Source organism: Leptosomus discolor, chromosome 1 (assembly GCF_034619465.1).
Source record: "Leptosomus discolor isolate bLepDis1 chromosome 1, bLepDis1.hap2, whole genome shotgun sequence".
Classification (NCBI taxonomy): Eukaryota; Metazoa; Chordata; class Aves; order Leptosomiformes; family Leptosomidae; genus Leptosomus; species Leptosomus discolor.
This window is the reverse complement of record NC_141391.1, coordinates 118,016,402-118,040,768: the sequence shown is the minus strand read 5'-3', so window position 1 is coordinate 118,040,768 and position 24,367 is coordinate 118,016,402. Positions and strand designations below refer to the sequence as shown.

The following is a 24,367-nucleotide window of genomic DNA, read 5'->3' as shown; positions in this document are numbered from 1 at the left end:
AGTGGTGTTTTTCTGTTCTCTGCTGGTATAGAGGTCATTTAAAAATTGATAACCTTCCTGTCATCAATACAGGGGCATAGTGTTGTAACAGTTAGAAATATTTTTTCATTCTCTTAAAGACTTAACAGTAAATAAGTAAATTCAAAAGAGGCTGGCAGAGGGCATGAATAGTGAAGTTAACATTTATTTGAGCTAAATAAATTAAAAGTGTTTGACCAGTATGGAGAATGAATATTGATCAATAATGTGGAAGGCAGCTAAATAATTAAAGAAATACCACGATAACATGTGGAACTATGGTCTGAAGCCAAGTGAAGCTAGGTATGTCTTGGGTATCAAAGAAAACTCTTGAATAGGAAAGGTGCTGTGGTTAGCTTCATCATGCTTGATAAAAACCTTTGTAATGCGGCTAAGTAAGTTTGAGCATTGTTCTTCTTCCAGTATGTGGTTCGTTTGTATGGAACACAGATGAAAAGTTTTGTTACAGTACACTAGTTCAGTAATCAACACTGTTTCTCATGTGACTTAAACCTCTAGCAGATATGGTTGGTTGGGAGGGCTTTTGCTGTTAGTCCATAGGGCTGTATGGAGCCAGTGTGGGTGTGGAACTCACTAAGCTGGGTTTTGTCTTCTAAACCTTGATTCTTGAAAGCATCCCTCTTTTTTAGGTTGTACTTCAGCTGCTGTGGAACTGCTTTTAGAAGGTAGTTTGTGAAAGTGCTACCTTATTTATTTTTTGTGAAAAATACAGGTGTTGTTTTTAATAGACAAATAGTTGTTTCTTTTTCAGGCAGCTTGTGTGCTTGTGATCTACAGGATTACATGCTTTACTGTCATTCTGTTTTTCATAGGTTGGGTAGCTTAGTGGCTTTTCTCCTGCCTAGTTTGGTCATACTGGCTGTGTGTCCAGGCTGTCTGGCTTGTCTTCTGATTCTTCAAGTGGCTTTTTATGGTGCTTGTTCAATGGCTGCTTAGATGCCTTGAGTTAGCAGATTTGAAAGTTGGCTAAATATTTGAGAAGAAAATGCCTTGCCAAGAAGAGAAAAACAGATGCTTACTAAAGAAACTGTAGGAGGTACATTTAATATTATTTTTCATTTTTTACTGGCAGATGTTAATTTGCTGAGAAACAGTCTGCCGGTAACTTCGTGCTCAGATTTGGCTTCAAGCCTCCACAGAAAGCAAACATTCAGTTAGCTTTGTGGTTAGTTTGTGGCTTGACTTACTGTGGATACACATTAGATGTATCAATGTGTGTTTAATTTGAAGGAATTTAGGAGGGGGGTGGGAGATCCCAAAGGAACAGATTGTGCAAATAGTAAAATGAAGACCTATTTGAAGTAATGAGGAGTCTGAATTCCACTAAAGCAAGTCAACATGAGCTAGGCTAGCACATTCTGTCTGCACACACAGGTTCCGTGTAGCTCCTGCTGCACAGTCTGTTCAGTCAAGTCAGTTCTCTGGTCTACTGCAAATGCATGTATATTGATCTTATGAAATTGGAGGGCTTTTTCTGTTTCTGGAAGCCCAAAGAGGATGCTAAATGTTAGTTTCCCAAAAACAAGAGCTGAGAAGAGCTGCTGATGTTTCCGTTCTGAAGTAATCTTGTCACCTCGCAAAATAGTGGTTTATGGGATCTGAAGCAGCAGTTTATAATGGCTGTTTGCAAGATGGTTAGGCAGGGAATAACTGAATTCCTTGTGGACTCTTCTTAAGCAAAGCTCTTTGTAATGGGAGTGTTCAGAGTATTACATGAAGGGTGTGTTTCTTTTGCTTGTGTGGTTTGCTAGGTGAAAAGAAATTAATAATTCAAGCAGGGACTACGTTGTCAGATGCCATAGGAAGACGTCCAGCAGCTTCAGATTTTCTCATTTCTGGAGTTGGTATTTACAAGATAGTAATCATTAATTTCCTTAATATTATTTTATTTTACTACCATCCCTGTTGCATTCTGCAGTTTGGTTTGGTGGTGATGGGTGGTAGCAAGAGTTGTACATAGCAGGAGAACTGGGAGGAAAAATTATGATTGGGTAAAAAAAAAAAGAAAAGGAGCAACAGAGAGAAAGACTGAAAATGAAAAATGCTGTGGAAGCTACCATGTCCTAAGGACAAACTGTGTATCAAAAGTAAGATGCATGTCTAGATTGTATTAAAAAGCAATCACGTGAATACCGGAACTAATGATGCCTGGCTTTCAATAGACTCTTCTCTCATCGTTGTTTTGGTATTTAGCTTAAGAAGCCAGACTTTAGTCATTCTTTGTCCTGCCATTGACATATGTTGTGCTTTGAACTTAGCCAGCAGCTACTCACTCACCCTCCCCCCTCTCCAGGGGATAAGGGAGAGAATTGGAAGGGTAGAGAAATTAAATAAAATTAAAATAATAATCATAATAATACAAATAATAGAATATACAAACAAGTGATGCACAATGCAGTTGTTCACCTTCCACCAACCAATGCCCAGCCCATTCCTGGCTAGTGATCCCAGAGGAGAGAAAATCCCAAAACTGCAATCCCAGAAGAGCCTTGGCCCACCCTCATCTATATACTGAACATGATATTGTGTGTTATGGAATATTCTGTTGGCTAGTTTTGGTCCATTGCTTTGGCTATGCTCCCTCCCAGTTTCTTGTGCACCTGCACACTAGCAAGACATGAGAAGATGAAAAGTCCTTGATTTCCTAGCAGCAGCTAGAAACATCAGTATATTATCACCTTTCTCCTCATACCAGTTCACATACTGAATCCAAAACACAGCGCTGTTCTAGCTACTGAGAAGAAAAATCAGCTCTGTCCCAGCCAAAGCCAGGACAAGATAAAAGGCTAACTCATTTAAATACGCTACTTTGATCACTTCAGGCACCACAGCTTACAGGTCCAAGGAGAAGACCTAATAGTGCTGGTTATGTAGCCCTGTTAGGGCTGTAACCCTAGATCTGGGAGAAGGGTAAACAGCCAAGACCACCTTGAGGAGGTCAAAGGCTCTGAGGCTCTCACTTGTGCTGGAGCTCTTAGTCGGACTAGAAAAATGTCAGAGATGCCACTGAAGTCATATTTCATGGTAAGGTCTTGAGGGTCATCTTAACCTTCTTCAGAAGAAGCCTTAACCTTTCTGCTGAGGGCCGTGTTACTGTTTTGGAAGTGTCTGTTCTCTACAAGCTAGCAGAAGTACGTAAACATCTGTAAAAAGACCACGAAGGAAGCACAGGCCCTCCAGGATGACTGTATGGAGGTAGGAGAAGAGTACTGTAGAGTACAGCAAGACAGAGTGGGTTGCTTGGAGGCTGTGACCTACCTAAGCATTTGCTGGTTGTGTATTATCTTTGGAAATGAACACAGCTGTCTAATCTGGTCGCTGTGCTTTTTATTCTGTTTTTGCCTCATGGGTCAGTAGGATAATGAATATGACATGAGTTTTGACTGCTTGTGATGGAGGTGGCAGGGCCAGGCAGGAATGGGGAGGAAACTTTGTAGTTTTGAATCTGGCCTAAAACACTGTGGTAATAGTTTTGCATGTGGGTGTCTTATTTCAAAATCTTGATGCCTTGCAAATAAAAATGCTTTGGACTAAAGGATCTAGTTGTCAACCTGAGTGCTATCATATTTGTGTGGTTTTGTCCTGGTTTGAAAGACAGGTGTCTGCGGAGGAAGGCAGGAGCCTCGCTTGAAATGGAAAATGCAACCCCCTTCCCTCCAAATTATTATGATTTTGAAATTAACGGGCCTTCAGGCAAAGATATGGGGAATAGGAATAACAGTTCTTTACTAATGTGTATATACATATATATATATATATATATATATATATATATAACACAAGGCAGGGAAAAAAAAAAAACAACCCACTGGTTTACACTGACAGAGTCAGGAATACAACCTGATACCCTGTTAGGGTGGCAGTAGCAGTCCGATAAGATGATGGCTGCAGTCCTCCTGAAGCGATGGATGTAGTTCTGTTGAAGCAGCGATCAGGTAAAAGGGTCTGGTCTTCCTCCGAAGGTCCAGTGGTAGGTAGGTAGCTCTCGTCCTCTGGAACTCCAGTGGGGGGAAAAACTCCTCCGGGAATCCAGTGGAAGAAGGCTGCTAGGGTGTTCGAGATCTCAGTTTTTATTTAGCATGGACTGCTTGGCTCCTTCCCCCCACTCCCCGGGCGGAGCATCTCACAATGGGATGGCGAGTCGTGAGGCAGTTCCTTGATGGGCCATTAACAGGAGATAGTCCAGGAGCGAGTTATCGATGGGTCAGGCGATAAGGCATTGTTGTGCCCATTGACAGAAGATAGTCCAGGGGGGGGAGGCAGGGAGCACCGCCCCACCTGGTCTCAACAGCTCCTGAAGATGGTAATAGAATACTTTTTTTTCCTTTTGGCACATTTTACACTGTAACCTAGGACAGGTTTTCATTTTGTTTCTAATGATGGTAGCTTTGTTAGGAATGTTAAAGAAGCCTCTGAAAGTAATGATGCCTATTAAATATGCTCAGGCAAATATGAACATGCTAGGGCAAATATTTAGCAAGCTAAAGTTTACAGGCTTAAATTACATAAATTAATGGCATAGTACTTCAGTGTATATCTGCAAATGCATAGTGTTCACCTCATACAGTAATATTAAATTTTACCATTTTCTGCAGTCTGTGGATTAATCTATGTAAATTGAGCTCGATATTTAAATAAGAAGTATAGTTGTAACTTTAAAAAAAAAAAAAGTGCTTAGAAAATATAATGTACTACTTGCTCAAACGTGTTATTACCTTTAAAAATAGGTATTTGAATTGCTTTTGATGAAGACCTGAGTTTACTATGTGACACTTTCTGAAAGGACTTTGTGGACTTAATCTGGTACACGCACAAATACTGTCACAAAGAGTAGAGGGTTTTTTAATGATTGTCAAAATCTGGCTGGAGAAAGATGTTGATAAATAGGAGAGATCTTATTACGAGTGCTTATGCTTTACCTACCCTTTGGAGAACTGCTGCATTCTTCATCTTTTGAGGTGGCGCCTGCCTCATGAGCTTCAAGAGTCAGGAGAACAGACTTGAAAAGACAATATAGACTAGCTTTTCCAATCTTCAAATGGAAAAAAAAAAAAAAACAAAAAACATCCAAAACCTCCTGCTGAATTAAAATTAAATGTCTCATAGTCTGTCTGAGCCCGCAGGCAAAGATACCTTATTTTGCCACTTGTCTAGTCTTGTGGGTGCTTTGGTTCAGAATTTATCTGACACTATTAAGAGTCTAGCATCATTGTCTGTGGAATTCTCACAGGTGCAACTTCAGATTTTCTGTATCAAGCTTTACTGTTGGATTCACAGACTTCAGTCTTATCATGTATCAGGTATTATTAGAAAAAACCCAGGAACTTCAAATATTTCTAAACTGTGATTTAATAAGATACATATACATGTAAGAACTATAAGATTTTTTTAACTTTTTTTTAAATTTGTCTAGCAGTACACTTAGAATTGAAGAATGATGTTCCTTAGCACTTTGCCATAAAGAAGCATTGTACTAGAAGGTCTTTTTTCCCAGTTTTTCATGCTTTGCTCATCTGAAAACAAAAATTCCAGTATTGCAGTTTGTTCTAATAAATAGTGTGCATTGTTTGCAAGGTACAATACAGAGGAAACATGATTGTGCATGAGGGAGAGTTGACAAAACAGTATACTATGTTACTTCAGGTCTCATGAGGAAAGCAAAATAATATCCTGAAGTCAATCTGTTATAATTGCCACATTTATTGCTGACAGTTAAATAACTACAGAAAGAACTTCACTAACCAAGAAGAGGTGTGTTTCTAGGTGGGATGTTACTCCACTATTTGAAAGCTCCACTCAAAACCTATGTGAAAAAGGAGAGCATGCAGGTGTTGTCATGAGATGAGGTGCTGTAATTTTGAGGGCTTTTCTGCCCTGTTGCTGGGTTGCTCTGCAAGCTCTTGTGTTTTGCCTTTCTGGTTTGGCAGAACCACGGGCCACATGGGATCACTGTCACGATGTGACCCTGTCTGGGTCCTCAACAAATCCAGTAACCAGGTGCTTCTCTAGGGGCACCCTCAGGGACAGCTTCTCATCCCTCCTATTCAGTGCGATATGCAAGGGGCATCTTGCTCCAGCCACTCTTAGGACTTCGGGGTCTTTTTATGCTGTCCAAGCCCTTTGCCCTAATGCAAATGGACCTGTGGGTCAGGATGGCAGGGGGAAGAAGGGTGCTGTGAAATTTGCAGCTACAGCTGAGCAAGGTCTGTAAGCACAGGAAGACTGTTCTGTAAGGCGCTGCTGAAGCAGGGCCTTATAGAAGATCCTCATTGATACGTGATGTCTTTGAACAGTGGGAAGCATTGGCAATGCGTTTTATATAAATATTATTAAATGGGTGTAATTCAACAAAATCCCTGCAAATTGTAAAGATCATTTGTTCAACAAGTTGTTCTCCAGCATGGTATCTATCAGTAGAAAACTTCAGTAAGGAACAGAGGTTGTTGCTCTGTAGTAACAGGAAAATTCCTAAAGCATCTACTTAACAAAACAAACATTTTCTAGTATTGATCTTTTTATTTCTATGTCTAAAATGCTGTAGATTTATTTAGCATGACAGAAAATTGAACTCATATGGCTTGAAACTGTAGTTGGGTGCGTTACAGAATGTAATTGTCACTGAGGGAGGGAGGCGGGAATGTAGTAGACATTTCTAGAAAGTTTTAGTCATGTATACATCACTTGTATCTATGTGTGTTATGGAAGCACTGTCTTAAAAAAAAAAAAGTCAGTTGTATTATATGCATGGTTTGTCTATCAGTAAATACTGTCAGATCCTTTACTTGGAGAGGAATTAAACTGAGCTTTTTGAAAGTAGCCCAACAGGCATAAATGCATAGCTGTTCTTTGAAAGTTAGCGGGAGCTGGAAATTTGCTTCCCTTAGCTTTTCTAAAAATTCCAGTCTTCATTTAAAAAAAAAAAAAACAAACTAAAACTCCATATGGAGCCTGGAGTTAGGTTAGAAGGGTGAGAAGACGAGAAAAAAGGAGGAATCATTATTGGTCCTTCCCATGCTGTGATGGGACAGACTCTGCAAGTGTGAATAAGCCTTACCCTTTGATTTGTTTCTGCAGGACTGTGGTGTTCCAGAGGTAGAGTTCTGCCTGGCAGCTGGTGGTACAGAGGGACTTCCTGTCTGCATACAGAGCGCAGTTGCCAATTTACAAGAACTGGATGTTGAGAAAAACCCTTATATAAGAGTCAAATCGGGAGTGTGAGTACTAAACCTTTTTAATAGCATTTTGCCAGCGCGTAGAGGAGTAACATCATGGGATGAAAGTCAGTCAGTGATGGGAACAATATTTGGGGGATTTTGACAAATCAGTTAACAAACACTAGATATACACAGCTCTGCACTTCATCATTATGCTAGGTGGCTTCCTAGTAGTGGAACCAAATTTTTGAAGGCATTTTTCCTCTAGTTGCTGGCAGAGGTCTTCTATAATTCCTTCTTTGAGTAGCTTTATAAATAGAAGCAGCAGCTTAGCTATAATTAGCTTTTCGTTCATTGGAGAATAGATATTGTCTTCCTAGTCACTCACCCTGTTATAACTGTAACACTGCAGCTGAATACCAGAAAATGAATATTACATCATCCAAGAATTTCTCAAGCTACAGCTATATCCTGACTTTCTGGAGAGAGGTGATGCAATATGATACAGGCCCCTTGGTAGCCCAGCATTTCCATATTGAGCAGAAGAGTCTGTTTCCTGGGTAAATGGCCAACACTTCGCAGTTCCTGAAGTTTGGGAGTTCTCTGCCTCTTCTCATAAATCGTTGCGGAATGACATTAGCTATTCTGTTACAAGAGTCTTGAGTTTGCCTTTCCACATAAGCCAAGCCCTCCTTCGCACAATCTCACAATATATCTGTGAAGCTTGAGGTGGTGAAGGAATTAAAAACAGAGTCATGTCTTAATTTTGGTAGAACTTAGTATAACTTTTAACTGCTTATTGTCTTGTGTGTAGTTTTAAGAAAATAATTTTCTGTGTTGCTTAATGCCTGGTCATCCATTCCTTATTTGGTCTGCTAACCCTGTGACCAACTTCTTTTTGATTTAAGAGTCTGAAGGAGTCTCAGCATTTTTAATCTTCATGTCAAAATTATGGTAGCCTGCTTTCCAAAGGAGTCTTGTAAATCATTGTATTTTAATAACTTCCACTGGAAAAACTTAAGTGGGATTGATGTTAGAAGCCTTTTAATTCCTAAGGTGATAATCCTATGCAAAATTTGATGCAAGTGTCTCATCCTCAGTACTGACATTGGTTTTGTATACTCATAGTGTAACAAAATGACTTCTTAAAGTGAGTGAACAGATTGGTGATTTTCTTCTCTTTCATTTGTGTTTAGCTTGGACTGAGGAAAAAGTATCTGAGATCTTCTTGGCATTGAAGTTGCCAGTGTATTTAAATATAACTTCATGTTGATGTGCTGGCAGTATCTAAAACATTATCTAGCTCTGAAGAGTACAAAAAGGAAAATAATTTTAATAAAATCTTTGTATTTGTAATCTGTTTAATGAGATTAATAAGTCCTTTATCCTTATTATTATAGATGGCTTGCTTATTCAGACTTTAATTACAAGGGAGAGATGAAGGTTTTGGAAGAATGTGATTCACCATCTGAAATTCCTTCAGCAGATGTAAAATCTCTGCGTCCCTTAAAAATGGTGAGGACTTCACAATTCCCTATTAAGTTGTGTGCCTTCCTTTTACTGTTGTTGCTCCCCCAAAGATTTTGACCTAAATATAAAAAGTTCTAATGTCCTTTCAGGGTTAATCTTTATACATGTAATGCTCATCTTGCATCATGGCGCGTTTACAGTGTTGTAATGGCGCGGCGGTTGCTGTGACTTGCTGGGCTTCTGCATCTGCCCAAGTAAGACCACGTAGTCAAAGGGAGTGCCTGATTCACTAGGACATCTTCCTGGGAAACTGCTGCTGTTGAGTGGAGATGAAATAAGACAGAGCTGAAAGGCTCTTAATTGTATTGCAGCCAACACCAATTCATTAACTAAAGCAGCTCTTTAGAAGTTGCTGATTTTCTGGTTTTTTAGTGGTACGGCTAGTCTACTGGGAGTAGAAGACGAGGTGAGGAGTTTATTGCCCAGTAGTATTCCTGTGACCACACATTGCATGAAAATCTTGGGAAGTGCAGCTAATGTTTGTTTTGATAGACAGCATGTAGGTCTAAATGTGAAAGAGTTGTGGAAGGGTATAACACATAATTCTGCTGTATACATAGCAAGCCTACAGAAAGCAAGTTTAGAAGTGACACAGGAATAAAACCTAACAGCTGTCAACTTAGTCACTCATGAGAGGTAGGTGTCTTATTCCTCACAGAACATCATTCACTAACATTTCCAGAGAAAATGCATTTCTTGTATTTGCTCTTTGTCCACAGACATGAATGACAGCCTCTATTTTCTCTCTCTTCTGGTATTTATAGTGTCTTAGTGTTCCACTATTTGTGCTTAACAAACTTGAAATATATACAACAAAGCTTTAAAAGTTAATTTTAAAAATTGGTCAATATAAACTAGTTTAAAAACACACAATAAATATTTGCTTTAGATTGTTAATAAACAATGAAGGAATATTTTAAAATTGCTTGTACCCCTACAGGCTTGCAATGCACTGATTTGTTTGTTGGTCAGGTTTATAGTGTCCTTGGCCTTTATGAATTATCAGAGTATTTAAACTACTGTTTGATTTGGCCAACACTGAAAATCGTGAATACAGTTACAAAGACTTAATGCTCTGATGGTACTATAAAATGCATGTCAAAGCATAACTTTAAATTTTATATAAATACTTTTTTTTTTTCCCTCCATCTTCTTTTAGGGTGGACTAAAGGTACAAATGCCAATGAATGTCAAGGTGAGCACTGAGGACATGTGAAATAGGAGCACACTGAAAGTATAAAATCTCTATTTAAGCTGGTTTCTTTTTGTTGGGTATGTGATGTTTGATTAAGTATTCAGTGTTTGCTGCTGAAGAAAAATTCACCAATGCTGTCAAGTCCACTTCCTTACTAGTGTTTCATGAGATGTAAAAGTAGTAGTAGTTTGTTTTTTACATATTAGGAGAACGTGAATTTGCTATAGAAGAATTGTAAAGCTTTTAGAAGATAAAATGAGTTTTCCTGACTGACACACCAGTCCCTGTAGTGGAAAGGGATCAGGAGAGATTTTCCCATTTAATGTACCAAGTTAAAAAAACAAAAAAAGAGGGAAGAGAGGAGAACAGGACTAGGACCTTTCCTTCCTATACCTGATCCCAATACAAGAGGCATGAGTGAGACCATGGCCTTTCTGTGATTTGAGGAGCAGAAAGCTAATCCAGAGTTACTGCTTCTTTTTCTCCACAAAAAATGCTAATGCTTTAGGTAACTTTTAATTATACAAATACATGCGAGACTCGGGTGTTTTTCTAATAAATATCGCATGATTCAGCGGATGAGGAACCTCAAGGGGTTGTTAACTGCAGTCACTGAAATAACTTCAGCAAAGTACAGAGAAAGAAGTTTTGTCTACTTTTCAGGGAGTAAGCTCAGTGTGTGTAGCTGTGGCCAGGTAGGATTCACTGCAGGCTAATATACACTGCCCAGGCACAGGATTACAGGATAAATCACAGTCATATAGCTGTAGAGTGCATTTATGTGTATAGAATTGTGTCAATAAGTATCCTTCTGTGGAAATGTGGGTGAATAGCCTGGCAAGCCTAAGCCCAAATAGGGTATCTTCAGCTTCTGGGGCACTCAAGAATCAGAAGGGATGAGGAATGCAACCCTGAATTTTCTTCATGGCAATGGCTTGTTGGAGGGAGGGAAAAGGTGTCTTCCACATACTGTAGCAGTACACTCACCCAGATCAGATTGCTATTCAGGGCATACTCAAGGTATTGTTCAACATCATGTTTTCTAGATAATAATACATGAGAAAACTCACTTTGGAGGATGGTCCAAAGAGTTTTCAGAAAACATCAGTTCTGTTCCAGCTCTGTTTGGCAGTGAAGAGGAGTTTCAGGAAATCGGATCAATACGTGTAATTGGTGGAGTGTAAGTGTATCTCACTTTTATGTTTATTTACTTTAAAATAGGAAATCACAGTGAAATGCAAAGAAGTACTAACTAAGGGGTGATTAGAATCTCTTGCTAGTAAAATATTTTGAAAAGAAAGGAATATATATTTCTTTTGTCAATTTTTGTCTTGGATAAAACCATCTCTCCATATGGCTTATCTATCTGTTCCATAGGAAGATAAAACTGTGAGAGAGGTGTGAAGTCAGTGTTTACTGTTTGGATGCTAATAAACTAGGCCACTTTGTTCCTTAATGACAGCATTCACACAGGGCTTTAATTTATATTGCTTTATACTTCTGATAGTCTCTACTTAATTTACTGAAATGACCTTGAGTAGGTGTGGTCTGCCTTCAAGTTGACATTTTAATGTCTCTGAAATCTATAAACTGTTTTATTGTCTTAATGGTTTTCCTTTGCTACTTGTTGCATGTTACCTGGAATTGAGAATCTACCCTTATTTTCCTTCTTTGAGTCCTCGGATTGATTCTGTGTTTCCCTGCCCCTCTCTGTCATGCGTACGTACACACACATATGCACAAAAAGGGCTTGTAACCCAGTCCTTACGTGGACTGCTCACGAGGTAGTCTCAGCACCAGCTATTCTAGAGAGCTGCCAACCCCACACATTGTTCTTTCAACATCTCCCAAAACCTAACAGGATAGGACTGTTTGAAAGCATGCAGGGTGATTGCTTCTGCCAAAGAGCTTAGCAATAAGATAGTTTTCAGAAACTTTTTTTTTCCTTAGAGGATTTCAATGTTAATACTCCAATATAAAGATTCAATAACATCCTTTCAGGCTGTTGTCAGAATCTTACAAGCACTGAATTCAGAATAAACTTAATTGTGAATATTAAAATAATCTGTTAATAAATACATTATGTATTCTCTATCTGGCAAGCCTCAAGTTATTAAAAATAATTCTTCTGACTGTTGTGGTGGCTTTTATTTTTAATACTACGGTAACTTAAACAGCTGAATTAATGTAAACCAAATAGTACTAAAACTAAAGCTCGCTCTGCCTGCCAAATTTCAATGTCAACAGAATTTGTACAGCAGTTCTAATACTTATAAGGGAGCTTTAGTGAAAGAAACGCTTACAAGAAAGGATAGGGAAGCACTTTTTCAAATTAAGATCTATAGAGCTTTCAAAGTTGATGTTGAAATGTCTTCTTTTAATCGAGTCTGTCTATTTATTCAAAGTACTTGAAAAAGTTTTATTCCCTTGTGCTAAAACGTATTCCATATGCAATATATTGCATATATTCAATTCACTTGTGTATTCTTATATAAATACGTTTAGATTAGAGCAGGAAACAGAAGCAGGTGAAAATTTGTTCTGCTGAAATCCATTAATTTTGTTACCAGCTTCAGCAAGAGTAGTATCTCATAATTTATTAATACACTGAAGAGATCTACTACTTGTTTTTTATCATCAACAATTGGTGGCTTACAGTGTTTTGGCCACTAGATGTGTACTAGCCTCTGTAGTATTGGGAATATGGCTGGCTGAGAGGAGGTACATGGAGAAATGTTACACAAATAAAGTGTTGTTGGAGATAGAATCACATGGTGGGATTTCGATCCACAAAGAACACTTTATGGGTAGTATTGTGATTTCAAACAAGCATTGCTTTGTTAGCTGAGTCTGCGATACTAATTTTCATGTTCTTAGGATGTTCTCTTCCCCTTTTATTTGTTATGGAAAATGATGTGTGTAATTGTTTTGCTTTTAGTTGTTTATCTTTCTTTTGTTGTGTGGTTGCTGTAGATGGGTTGCCTATGATAAAGAACGCTACAAAGGCCGTCAGTACTTGCTGGAGGAGGGAGATTATGAGGATAGACACTCATGGGGGGGAACTGACAGTGTCCTTCTGTCTTTCCGGTTCCTTCAGTCTGTAAGTACTTATATGAATTTCACACAAGTTATGCACCATTCGGTACGTAAAGAGAAAGGTTATTCTTTATATATGGTACAGCTGTCTTTGGTTTAGTCATTCTATCTTTTGCCTAAGTTCACTCTCATTCTTTTCCTACTTGCTGAAATTTAGACTGCACTATATATGTTGTAAAGCAAAACCAGGTTCTAAATAGCCTTTATAATGTTCATACAAAGAATGTATCATGCAGAATTCCTTGTCTACCTGCCAGATTTTCCAAGTATCTCACTTCCGCAGTTCAAGCAATTTGAATCTCTAGAAAAGAATTTCCTTAAAAGTTTACCAATTGTAAGTGTACAGTGTAGTTCTTTATTAACATAAAAATAGCATTTGAACACAGCAGCTGTTGCAAGCCTTAAAACAGCATTACCCTCTGTCTCTGTGATTTTTTTGCCAGAAAATTTTGGCAGCAAAAATAATCATGGTGAAAAAATTCCTGCTACTAAAATGTGTTTAGTGGGGGCAAAGATGAAATAATAATAAAAACTATATCCAAGTCCAGTATCGGAAGCAAAGCTAAAACTTTTCAGTGCTGGGGAAACATGGGATTCGAGCTTCCTTATCATTTCCTTTGGTTTGGGGTTTGTTTGGGGGTTTGAGGATTTTTTTGTTACTATTACAATAGAAGCTCTGTGAGTTTTAAATACAGCTGCAAAGAGTGGCTGCTTTTGAGAATTAGATTGTTCGCTCTGAGATTACTTAGATTACTCATTTCCTCATCTGAGGAGATATGATATTCCTGAGCTAGGAATTTTGTGAAGGTTGAAGATGGGCATTTAAAGCAAACTCGTTGTCTCAACAGTCATTATTTAAAAAAAAGAGGAAAATAATTTAAATGCGAACCCAAAAAGGCCATGCTTAAATTCACAATTTGCAGTTCTGATTTTTCTGAAGGGCTCCTAGGAAAAGCTATATTTTTAATCAGAATCTATCATATAACTTAAAGATAGGAGAATAAACTGAAGACAAATGTCCTTCCATAAATAATTTATTTTTAGTTTTCTGAGGAAAAACAGGCAGGAATTTTCTTCTCACTCTTCATTTTGAATGTGCACAATCCTATTCAACTACTGATTAATCTTAGGGTTTTTTTCTTTTCAAGCTATATATAGGATACTTGAGTAGCTTAAACTGATCTTTTTACATCTTCCTCTTGGCAAAGGACATAATTAGAAGCGTAAAATTGTGCATATGCCTAGCAGGGATGACCTACCAAATACATACATGTATTTAATTTGCCTCACACCTAGAACAGTCAGGATGCTCAAGTCATTAACATTTTAAAAACACGTATCATTTGCACTCATATATCAACATTCAAATTGGCATATAAATTTCAATATGTGTTGATAATAAAAGCATAAGTAATACTTTTCCTCAAGTTGTAGCATAACTAAAGGTGATGAGCTGGTTGCCAGTAAAATGACTAATGGCATTGGCATTTTGTTGTTCAGCTTGACCAACAGATTGACCGCCTCGCTCTGTGCAATACATAGGTCAGCGTTCAGGCTTGCTATATGCTCCCTTCATGACTTTGTATACGATACTTAATGTCAAGATTTTAAAAACATTTCAGTACTGAACTCTTGTTTTCAGGGGGACCTGGACAAAAGTCCAAAACTAGTTGTGTGTGCTTGAGGCCCCTCGCTGCTCATCAAACGTGCTAGCTCTTCTCCGTAATCTCAGAAATTCTATCTTGAGAAGTGCGGTAAAGGTTGCAATGGTGTCGGACTCTGTGGGAGTGCTTCTGGATATCAGATCTTTATTGCTTTTCTCTAGAAATTCTGTTTTAGTCAGATGAATTCAGAAGTCTCTGTAGAAGATTAAGGATTTGTGAAATGTAGCCAGGTTGCATTATTCATGGTCAGCTTAGGTGGGGAGTGGGGCTGGGCACAGACCCTGTTCTTTAAACATACTCACCAGTGTGGTCTCATGTAGGGGGCAATGCAGCTAGACTTTGGTTTTGGGGTTATTTGTTGGTTTTTTTTGTTGGTTTGTTGTTTTTTTTTTGCTCAGGTGTGACACCAGGTGACCTTGATTGTGTTGGCTTTAAGGCCAGCCCAGACCTGAAAACAATTTAGCCTGGCCTACATGACATGAAGCTGAAGCTAATGAGCTCTGTGACCTGAGTCTGCTCCAGGCAGAGTCAGATCAAGTGTCTTTGTGCCGTGCTCCCAAAGCAGGGAGCATGGTACAGAAGCACGTAAATGGCTCTGCAGAGAGCCAGGCTGGATATTAGCCTGTGTCAGTACCAGCTCTGTCAATGTGGCTTAGTGCTATGCAAAGCTATTCGGATGTTCCTGCGCCACTATGCTCAACATGACAGGTTCCATCAGAGGTTAATAGCGCTAGGAAAATCCAACCTGTGTTTCTGTACACATACCAGTGACTGCGGTTGAGCTGAGGCATGAATTTAGTTTCCTGACAAATCAGAAAGGTTAGGCATCGCACACAAAAGAGGGATCGTTGCAAGTCACCCCTCCCCACCTGCTGGCTAAGGTGGACACGCATGTAGACATACTGCAAGAGCTTTCAGGTTTTGTCTGTCTTAAATATTTCTGCTGTGAACCGTCGCAAGCTCTGATGTGGGGATTCAGGGTGCGTTTTGAAAGCAGAGATAGAAAGGACTTGTAGAATTGTTTTGTCCAGCATACTATCAGCTCTGTTATCAGCATCTGTATTGAACACACTGGAGTCAAATACAGGACTTGGTCCTGAGAGCAGACAGCAGTTTGCTGGTTTGGGGACAGTTGCATTTGCTGCTTTTCTGCAGTGTCAAATGAGAGAATCTGTGAAGCTGGGTTTGGCCATGGCTGTCATGATCAGGGAAAGAACAATGTTTCTGAGTCTTTCAGTGGAGCACAGTAGCTTGCGTTTGAAGCTTTCCCACTACTGTTTTCAAGTTTAAAATTACTTGCCTTGGTCTGAAACTCTATTTTTAAGTATTCCTCCTATTGCTTATTGTAAGAGAAGCTGTAGTGAAAATTTAGGGAGGAAGAAATGATAGCTGAGGTTGAAACATGTTTAAATGTCATTACAACTGTGGATATATTTCAGTATTTTAAATTTAGTCAAAGTAAGTACATGCAGATTTGATCTAAATGGCTTTTCAGGAACTCTTACAAAGTTCTTGCTTTTGTAGTGTTTTCATTTTCACTAAAACTGCACTATTTTTTTTTGTTTTTCTTCTAAAAAGTAGTCTGAAGCTGCAGTTGTTCATGATGATTTTGCCAGACCTGGCACTTTAATTTCTAATGTATACCTGAAATAGGTGCAACTTTTTAAATAAATGAAAGAAGCAGATGGTAAACATAGTAAGAAAACCAGTTTTACTACAGAATTTATTCTGTCACTTTTTAGTGTCCCGTAAACAATGCAAAGAGGTTGAACCATGTCAAGTGTTCATTCTAAAATTTGTTTTCATTATTTATTGTGATTGAATCCTGTACAAAGGCATGGTGTCCTTTAAAGAGCTGTTTGATCAGGTTCACTTGACCAAATGAATCTGGCTACATGCTTGGGCTGGCCTTGATTTCTAAGTGCTTTTTGATTGTTTTACGTCTTTGTCGTCTTGATGTAGCTTTCAGCGTGGTGCTCTCTCCTTGGTAGCTTCTAAGTTCTACAGCAGCAAGTATTTAGGGTAATAATTCCTGTAATGGTGTCCTCATATGTTTGTGAAACTGGTGGCTCCTGTATTTCCTTGATAGCTTTTTCTCTTATTTGCAAGACTTACTTATTTTTAACTTGCTATAATATTGCTGAATGTTTCAGAAACACTGAATTTTAATTGAGTTCATGCTTTTTGTTAAGAGTAAAAGGAATAAAGTGAATGGATTGTTGTTTTCTGTTTTCCAAAGCAGTGACTGTGCTTGAAATTGCTAAGTGGTTAAAAAGTTGGAGATTTGAAACCCGAATTCAAATAATCTGAAGCTGTGCAAGTAATCTGGTCAAGAAACTGCTAGCTGAAAGCATAAAGCAATGTCACATGGCTATATAAGAGAAGACATGAGTGTCATGTGGAATTTCTCGTAGCTATAGTGATTAGTCATAAAATGAATGTATCCAAAAACTACAAACCCCTTGTGCTAGAAAGGTGATCTTGCCCAGTCTTCTCCTCGCCATAACTATTGCCTTGTTGCTAAGAAGGGGTGAGGAAGGAGAATTTGAAGTAAAAGACTATAGTCATGGTAGTGCTTGGAATAGTCATTTGTGAAGCTGTTGGAAAATCAATGCTAAATCCTTAACCCTTCTCCTTCCCACACAGGCATCTTTGTGCTCTCAGCCCTCCTTGTAGAGGAAAGAATGGTGCTCAGGGTCAGCAGGGTCACCCTCTCTTTAGTGGAAACCACTGAAGGCCATATCAGATTTCAGGCTTCCAGCTAGGCACTTCAGTGTCAAAATACCCTGTAAAGACCCAAGTCCCTTCACTGCTTTATAAAACACTGTCTTTCAGGCCACAACTCTTTTCCAAAATGTTTTACATTGTGAAGTGTCACTGAGCTGTGACAGCCTGTCTTCTAATTCCTGTGCTGACTCTTAGGATTTCATAGAGTCATCAGTGGCCCTTTTCCAGTCTGATGATGAAGATGGGAAAGCATTAGACATCGTCAATGAAGAAATTCCTGATTTGGAGCAGGCCGGATTTGGCCCAGAGACGAGGTCAATTCTTGTGAGAAGTGGAGTGTAAGTCTACTGAGATATATGGATGGAAGTATTAAGTACTTTTGTGCACAGTTGGGTTTCGGTACATCTTTTGACAAGAATGTATTTCACGTGGTACAGGTGGTACACATTTGGGGGAGAACAATGTTTCTTTCAGTTTCCTTGGTAAATAGAAGAAAAAAAAAAATCTTAGTTTTCTGTAAATGTCATGCCTACATCTTGATTTGGATCTGGGCATTCTTGTTACTAGAGAAAGCTTGTGATGCCCCTCCAGAGGTCACACAGACTGTAGTTTGATGATACGGGAGTTTGGGCAGTAATACAAAAGAAGGGTTTTAGGTATGTTAAGAACTAGGATACCTTTTGGGACAGGTGGAGCCTGTACAGAAAGGATGAGCTGTGCCTTATTTGTAATAAAGTCAGGCTGCTGCCACTGAAAATTCAAATACTTTTTAGAGAAATATTTAAACTAAAAGCAGGGAGTTAAACCAACAGGTGTGCAAGAGTACCTGGTTCAAGCTGGTATGGCCTACAGGGTCAACTTGGCCAACTTTTGGTATCCATATGTGAAATCCAGGAGGAAAATAAACAGCACAATTGCTATAAATAAGGAAGATAAATTAGACCACCTCTAATGTCTGTTGACGGAGATATGCAGTATTAATTGATAAAGCAAGGACAAAACTTCAAAGTGCTAGAAGCCTAAAAAAATAGTATGGGGGAACTAGAATGCTTGGCATGAAACAACAGCTCTGATATAGCAGATACCACAGAGATTCACAGGAAGGATAAGCAGAGAAGCTACCAACTCTATAGGAATGATAGAGTGCGCTATTAAAGGCATAGTACTGCACGTGAAGAACGATACCAAATGCTGAAACGTAAAACACGGTATGGGAAAAGAGCACTATGGGATCGTGTGGGTAGAAATTCCAGACTTTAATAGTAATTTTAGAAGTGCGGTATTAACATTGTCATACCTACCTTGATGGTGATGGCAATAGAGACCAGCAACTGTTAAGTGAGACTAAAAAAGCTTCAAACTTAGGACAGGTAGCAATAGTGGGGGATTTGAACTGCTCATGTAGAGACTAGGTATTAGTGTCTCATGAGGGTGAGATACAAGGATAAAAGGCTGGGACTCTATTTGGAGAAGAGATGGCTGAGGACAGATACAGGAGCTCTGCAAAATCCTGAGGGTGGTAGACAAGCTTAATGCAGCAGTGCTCAGGGAATCCTGCACAACAACAGGGGAATGCTTTACAGAACTAGCTGAAGATTGATTTAAAACAGATTTAGAGGTGGGGAACAAAAAGCCTTTCTTACACCAGAGGCAGTGAGTTTCTGGAACTTGCTGCTGAAGGAGGCAGTGGTAGCAGATAGCACCAGGAAGTTTAAAAAAGCGTTAGGCAAATTAATAACAGATTCATAAATGGGTGCTAAAAGGACTAGGAAATGAGATGCTCTCTAATATCCCTGATATAACAGGCTCCTGGATGACAGAGAGGGGAACATACCACCAAAGGAGGGAAGGTTAGGGGCGTCTCTGGCCTCCATCTGCTTCTGCCACTGCCAAAGAGTGTGTGCAGGGCTAGAGGGACCCTCGATCTCACGTGGTTGGGTTTTTTTTCCTTTAGTTCGCAACAGGGAAAGTAGGGTGGGAGAAGCTTGAACTGCCAACCGGTGCAAGCTTTTGCTTCATCTCATTTTATCAAAGTTTCCTCATTTACTTCTCTTTCTTCTTGCACCATTTTTCATAAATCCAAATGGAAAAGCGCTATCTGTGGGAATGCTGAACAGGTGAAAATTCAGCTGATTCAAAAACTTCTCAATGGTCTTTCCTCTGTGTTTCTAAGCAAGGCATCATCTCATGCTGAATATATATTTGATAGAAAGGCAGAGACCCAAAATTGTGTGTTTGTCAAAGTAGTGTTCACAAATTAAAAGCAGAAAATCAAGTGTGTGACAATTATGCGCTTCTCACTGGGTGTAATGTTACACTGTCTGTCAGATGGACTTACCGATAAAACTCCAAAGAAAATTGTTCTGTTTGACTCATTAGTATTTTTGTCAAGCTACATGGAAAAATGTGATGTTTTCAATTAATTTTTGTGTCATTCTCCAGGTGGGTTGCATATCAGCAGAAATATTTCTGTGGAGAACAATATGTATTGGAGAAAGGAAAATACAAATGTTTCTTTGACTGGGGAGGATCTAGTAAAATCATCATGTCAATTCGACCTATTAAGTTGGTGAGTTACCAGAACTTGTTAAGGGGAGAACTTAAAAGAAATGAGACTTTTGGAGTTCAGCATGTACAATAATGGTATAATGTGGGCTGTGCTGTTTAATCAATTTGTCTGTTTATTTGGAAACAATTTCAAGACCCTTGTGAATGACATAATGAGTCTGTTCAGTATGGAGACTGAAATGGACACTCTGGATCTTTCTATCTGTTGAGAAAATTGTGAGGGAAACTTCGTAAGAAGAACTTGCCTTTGGCAGACTGCATTCATGGAAAGAATAACCTGGCCTGGAAAGATTTATTTGCCTTAAAACATAGCAATTTGTATTGCGTAATTGATAATGGATATAAAAATACTTGAGAATTTATCTGGCCCATACTGTTGCTGTATAGTAGAGGTCTGATAACTTATTTTTCTTATTTTTATGCTAAAATATTTATAATACATGGAGTGAATAAAGACAGGAAATGGTTTTAATCCATTATTAAATCCACGCTGATGCAACTTGCCCAAGTAGATTAGTGCCAGAACTGTCAAAACCCAAATGCAAAACAAAGGTATTCCTCAGTAATAAGTATGTAATAAATGATAGTACTGCACTGAAAATGGGAAAGGAACATTTAACCTTACTTTGAAGAGCATCTGTTTGAAGAGGTGTCGCAGTCTTCTGTTATTTTTCATTCTGTCTTTTTTCAAGAAATAGACTTGAAAATTTCTCTATTTATTTTATGGTCTCTAATCCACAGTGTGTGAAGCAATTAATGCTGTTGCAAGTTCTCTGTGCGAAAGGCACTGAACAATCAGGCAGGTAGTCAGGAGCTTACAGGCAGCTGATGGCAGAGGCCAGGGAAAAGAATTGTGCAAAGAGCCTGGGAAGTGTGTTTTGTTCTGCTCTCGAGTTCATAATTAACAAATTTCAGGAACTTGACATGTCTTCTAGGAAATTAGTTGTAATTAATATTATTTATTTATATGCATGTATATGTATTTATTATTGCAGGAACCGCTTGGAATGAATGAGCCTCCACATTTGGTATGTTGACATTATATAACAGTCTCTAGTACTAAACTACTTTTAATAATTAAATACAGATAATCTTGAATGTCTTGCTTTGTTACTTCAGATGATACCTCAGTATTGTCATCTCCATCCAGCAGATGGAGGAAACTGGTAGATGTATAAAGGTTAAGTTTGCTAATGTTCCACTCTTTGCTTTATTCCAGATCATACCCTTTAGTATTCTGTCCTCAAAAGTGCAAGCAGTTCCGTAGGTTTTGAGTGACTCTCTATGGCTATTTATTTTCCTCTTCTTTCCTTCCTGTTTCTGGAAACTCACTATCACATGCATTCATCCTTCTCTTTGTGGCATATTTTCTTTCCATTGTTTTGTATTGTGTCTTCTTTCCATTGTTTTGTATTGTGTCTTCTTTCCATTGTTTTGTATTGTGTCTTCTTTTTCACTATCTCGTTCACGTATGAGGTGAAGAAGAAAGTATAAACTGCAGAAAATTGAACTGCGCTCTTCAAACCTGCAGGTGCATCATCAGGGGAAGCTGGGTTTTTGGTTTTTTTAGTTTTGTGTGCTGGTAGCTCTGCTTTTCATAGTCTCCCAAGCATGTATAGCCACTCCTTAAGGAGTAGGCATCACTTGCTCCATGCTTTCCTTTTCATCACAGTAACATATGGCCTTAACCAAACACATCCTGATTATAATAAATCTGTGATAAATCTCTCCTGTGATACATTCTGACAATTTCCTTGAAAGTTGTGCTAACTTGGTGAAAACTTAGAAAGTGGTCCCTATAATTCACTTTTAGTCTCAATAATGAGTTACTTTAGGGTTTTACACTTTTGGTCCTTACCTTACAAGGTTACATTCCTTTGTGATATCTTTCTAAACCAAAAACTTGCTCTAAGTGTTAGTGCTCATCACCAGGCGTGGTCTGTGTGTTCTGCAACGTTCTGTTCCCAGGGCTCTCCTCCCTTCCTGCATTAGTTGTTTGGTTTCTCTTTTTCTGTCCTGGAGTGTGCTGCTAGCATGGGTGATGATCTAAGTGGTTATATGGCGCTCTCTGACGTGCTTTTAATCAAGCAAACTTGGAAAACTTTATTTCAAGAAACATGACTTTTTTCCAGACAAAAGAGGCTTCAGAGCTCAATGGTTCTGTTTCAGAAATCTTAAGTATTTTGTCATCTGGATGCAATTTTGCTCTTTCTTGCTTGGATGGGTATAATGGCTGTAAGTGCATGGGAAACACATACATTGTGTTACTTAGCAGGTTGACCACACCCTTCTTTTTCTCCAAGTATTCTAGTTATACAATTTTATCGTTAACCCAGGACTACAGGAAATGTTTCCTGTCTGAAGACATAATTGGTGTATTATTTTAGTCTTAAACACTGATTTCCTACCAGACCTATTCATATGACAGTTTGTGGCCAAATCCACAGGCTTGCAAGTATGTTCACAGTAAGGCCTTGGTAAATGATACCAGATAAAATAACCAACTCGGAGGAAACCGGTGAGATCCAGACAGTGGAAGATAATTTTTTCTCCATCTTCAACTCTTCTGTTTTTTTTCAGAATCTCCCACAACCTATTCTTTTGAGTGCTTTAGTCTAGTTTTGCAGACCTTTAAGATCAATTCAAACCTTTGAAGTTTCAGTAAATTGTGCTTTACATTCTTTATTTCAAGTAATACATGAAAAAAGCTCTGTGTGTGTACATGCACAGTCACCTTTAAAGTTGACGTGTACTAGATTATGTTTTGCCTTTTGTGTTCTCTAATAGCATTCTTATTTGTATAAAAAAAAAAGCCAACAAAACAAAAACATACACCACACATGAAAACCCCACGAACACAAACAAAACTATCCCGATTTACCACAATCCTGGTTTTCATAGGATTCTGCCCTAAAGCTAAGGAAGAACATCATTCATAGTGCTACAGTTCTTTTGGAAGGGGAAGTAATTTGGGTAAGGTTTTATGCGAAAACATTTAATCACCTAGGATAAGTAAAGGACAGTCTTTTGGATAAATATGAAGAATTTCCCATTCAGAGTAAAATAAAAGTTTCCACGTATACAACAGTCTCTTTGGAACTTCAAAGCATGGTGCATATGAACTGGCAAATCCTTAAGCATCTTAATGTTTGACCCTTGTATAAGCCGTATACCAGTTATTTTGAATGATTATACATTCTCCCACCTTTAATAACCATATCCGTGAGCTAAGGGAACTGTTTTCACTGTCTACAGAAGTGTGTCTTTTTTCACTTCTGCTTTTATTTGCTTATCAGAAATTGAAAAGCATCTAAATTGTCTTAAGTCTCTTAGTAAATCCCCTGACCTTTTCCTCCTGACAGGCTCCCTAAATAAACAAAGTACATATAATCTAAGAATGGCTCAAATCACCAAGTCTAAAAAGCCATTAATTTTATTTAATAAAAATAAAACTTGGTTTTGCCCAGCAAGAGCAAAGCCTCTTTCAGTAGCAGCTGACTGGTACAGAAGATTTAGGAAGCGGAGATAAATGTTGTGATAACTTGTGTTTTAACATGCTGCCCGAGGAAGCTAAACCTCATATGGTAATGTTAAACCTTGACAAACTGGAGATAGCCGCAGTTTGAGACCAATTGCAGATATGCAGTGTTTTCACCGAGGAATCGGTACCCCAGCTTTTGTCAAACTAAGACCACCATTCATTATTAGAGGTATTCTGTATAATGAGTTACAGATCTTTGTATTAAAAGCCTTGCGTAGCATCTGGCCTATTAAAGAAAGACAATGTACATATATATTCCTTTATAAAGAGCTTTGAGATAAGTGGGTAGAAAATACTATGTAATTACAGCTTAAATAGATGCTTTGTGACGTTGACATAGCAGCACAATTATATTTACAGAAAAATCAGTTATACTTTATTCATTATATTGTAGCTGATTTGTGTTCTCCAATTTGCAGTTACAGTATGCAAGGCCAGATTAAGCCTTTCTTGTTTTTCTAACAGGAAACATATTCATTTCTTTTAAAAACATAGACTGAGGTTTTCCGTAAAATCATTTGCTGATACTTGTGTTTGGCCTTCTCGCTCTGTACTGGCAAAAGCATTTGATTTCTTTTCCTTGGCAGGAAGCTAGGCCAGTTTGGGGCATGAAGGAGGAAGTAGGTCTTGGAACAGCTATCGTGTTTTTCTTCCATTACAGAATATGAGCTGTTCTCTTCATACAGTTAAATTTTTCATTCTTTTCCAGCCTCTCTTTCAGGCTTTAAAGTGAAATTTTCAGTTACACAGCAGCAGCCTAAGGGGTATAGAATTCTAGGCAACTTTGCTAGAGATCATAAGCTACATCATACTACTTTTTTCCTTTTTTTTTTTTTCTTTTACTGCAACACTT

General features: G+C 38.4%; 1 protein-coding gene across 1 annotated transcript in view; it reads left to right on the top strand.

Moving 5' to 3' along the window:
• Window positions 1–24,367, top strand: part of CRYBG3 (crystallin beta-gamma domain containing 3) — a 95,995-nt gene that overhangs the window by 53,432 nt on the left and 18,196 nt on the right. The window contains exons 8-15 of the mRNA XM_086463286.1: window positions 7,114–7,253; window positions 8,594–8,708; window positions 9,883–9,918; window positions 10,965–11,098; window positions 12,892–13,018; window positions 17,601–17,743; window positions 19,848–19,974; window positions 20,969–21,001. Of these exons, the coding sequence (XP_086319412.1) occupies window positions 7,114–7,253; window positions 8,594–8,708; window positions 9,883–9,918; window positions 10,965–11,098; window positions 12,892–13,018; window positions 17,601–17,743; window positions 19,848–19,974; window positions 20,969–21,001 (855 nt within the window). The remainder of the gene's footprint in view (window positions 1–7,113; window positions 7,254–8,593; window positions 8,709–9,882; window positions 9,919–10,964; window positions 11,099–12,891; window positions 13,019–17,600; window positions 17,744–19,847; window positions 19,975–20,968; window positions 21,002–24,367) is intronic.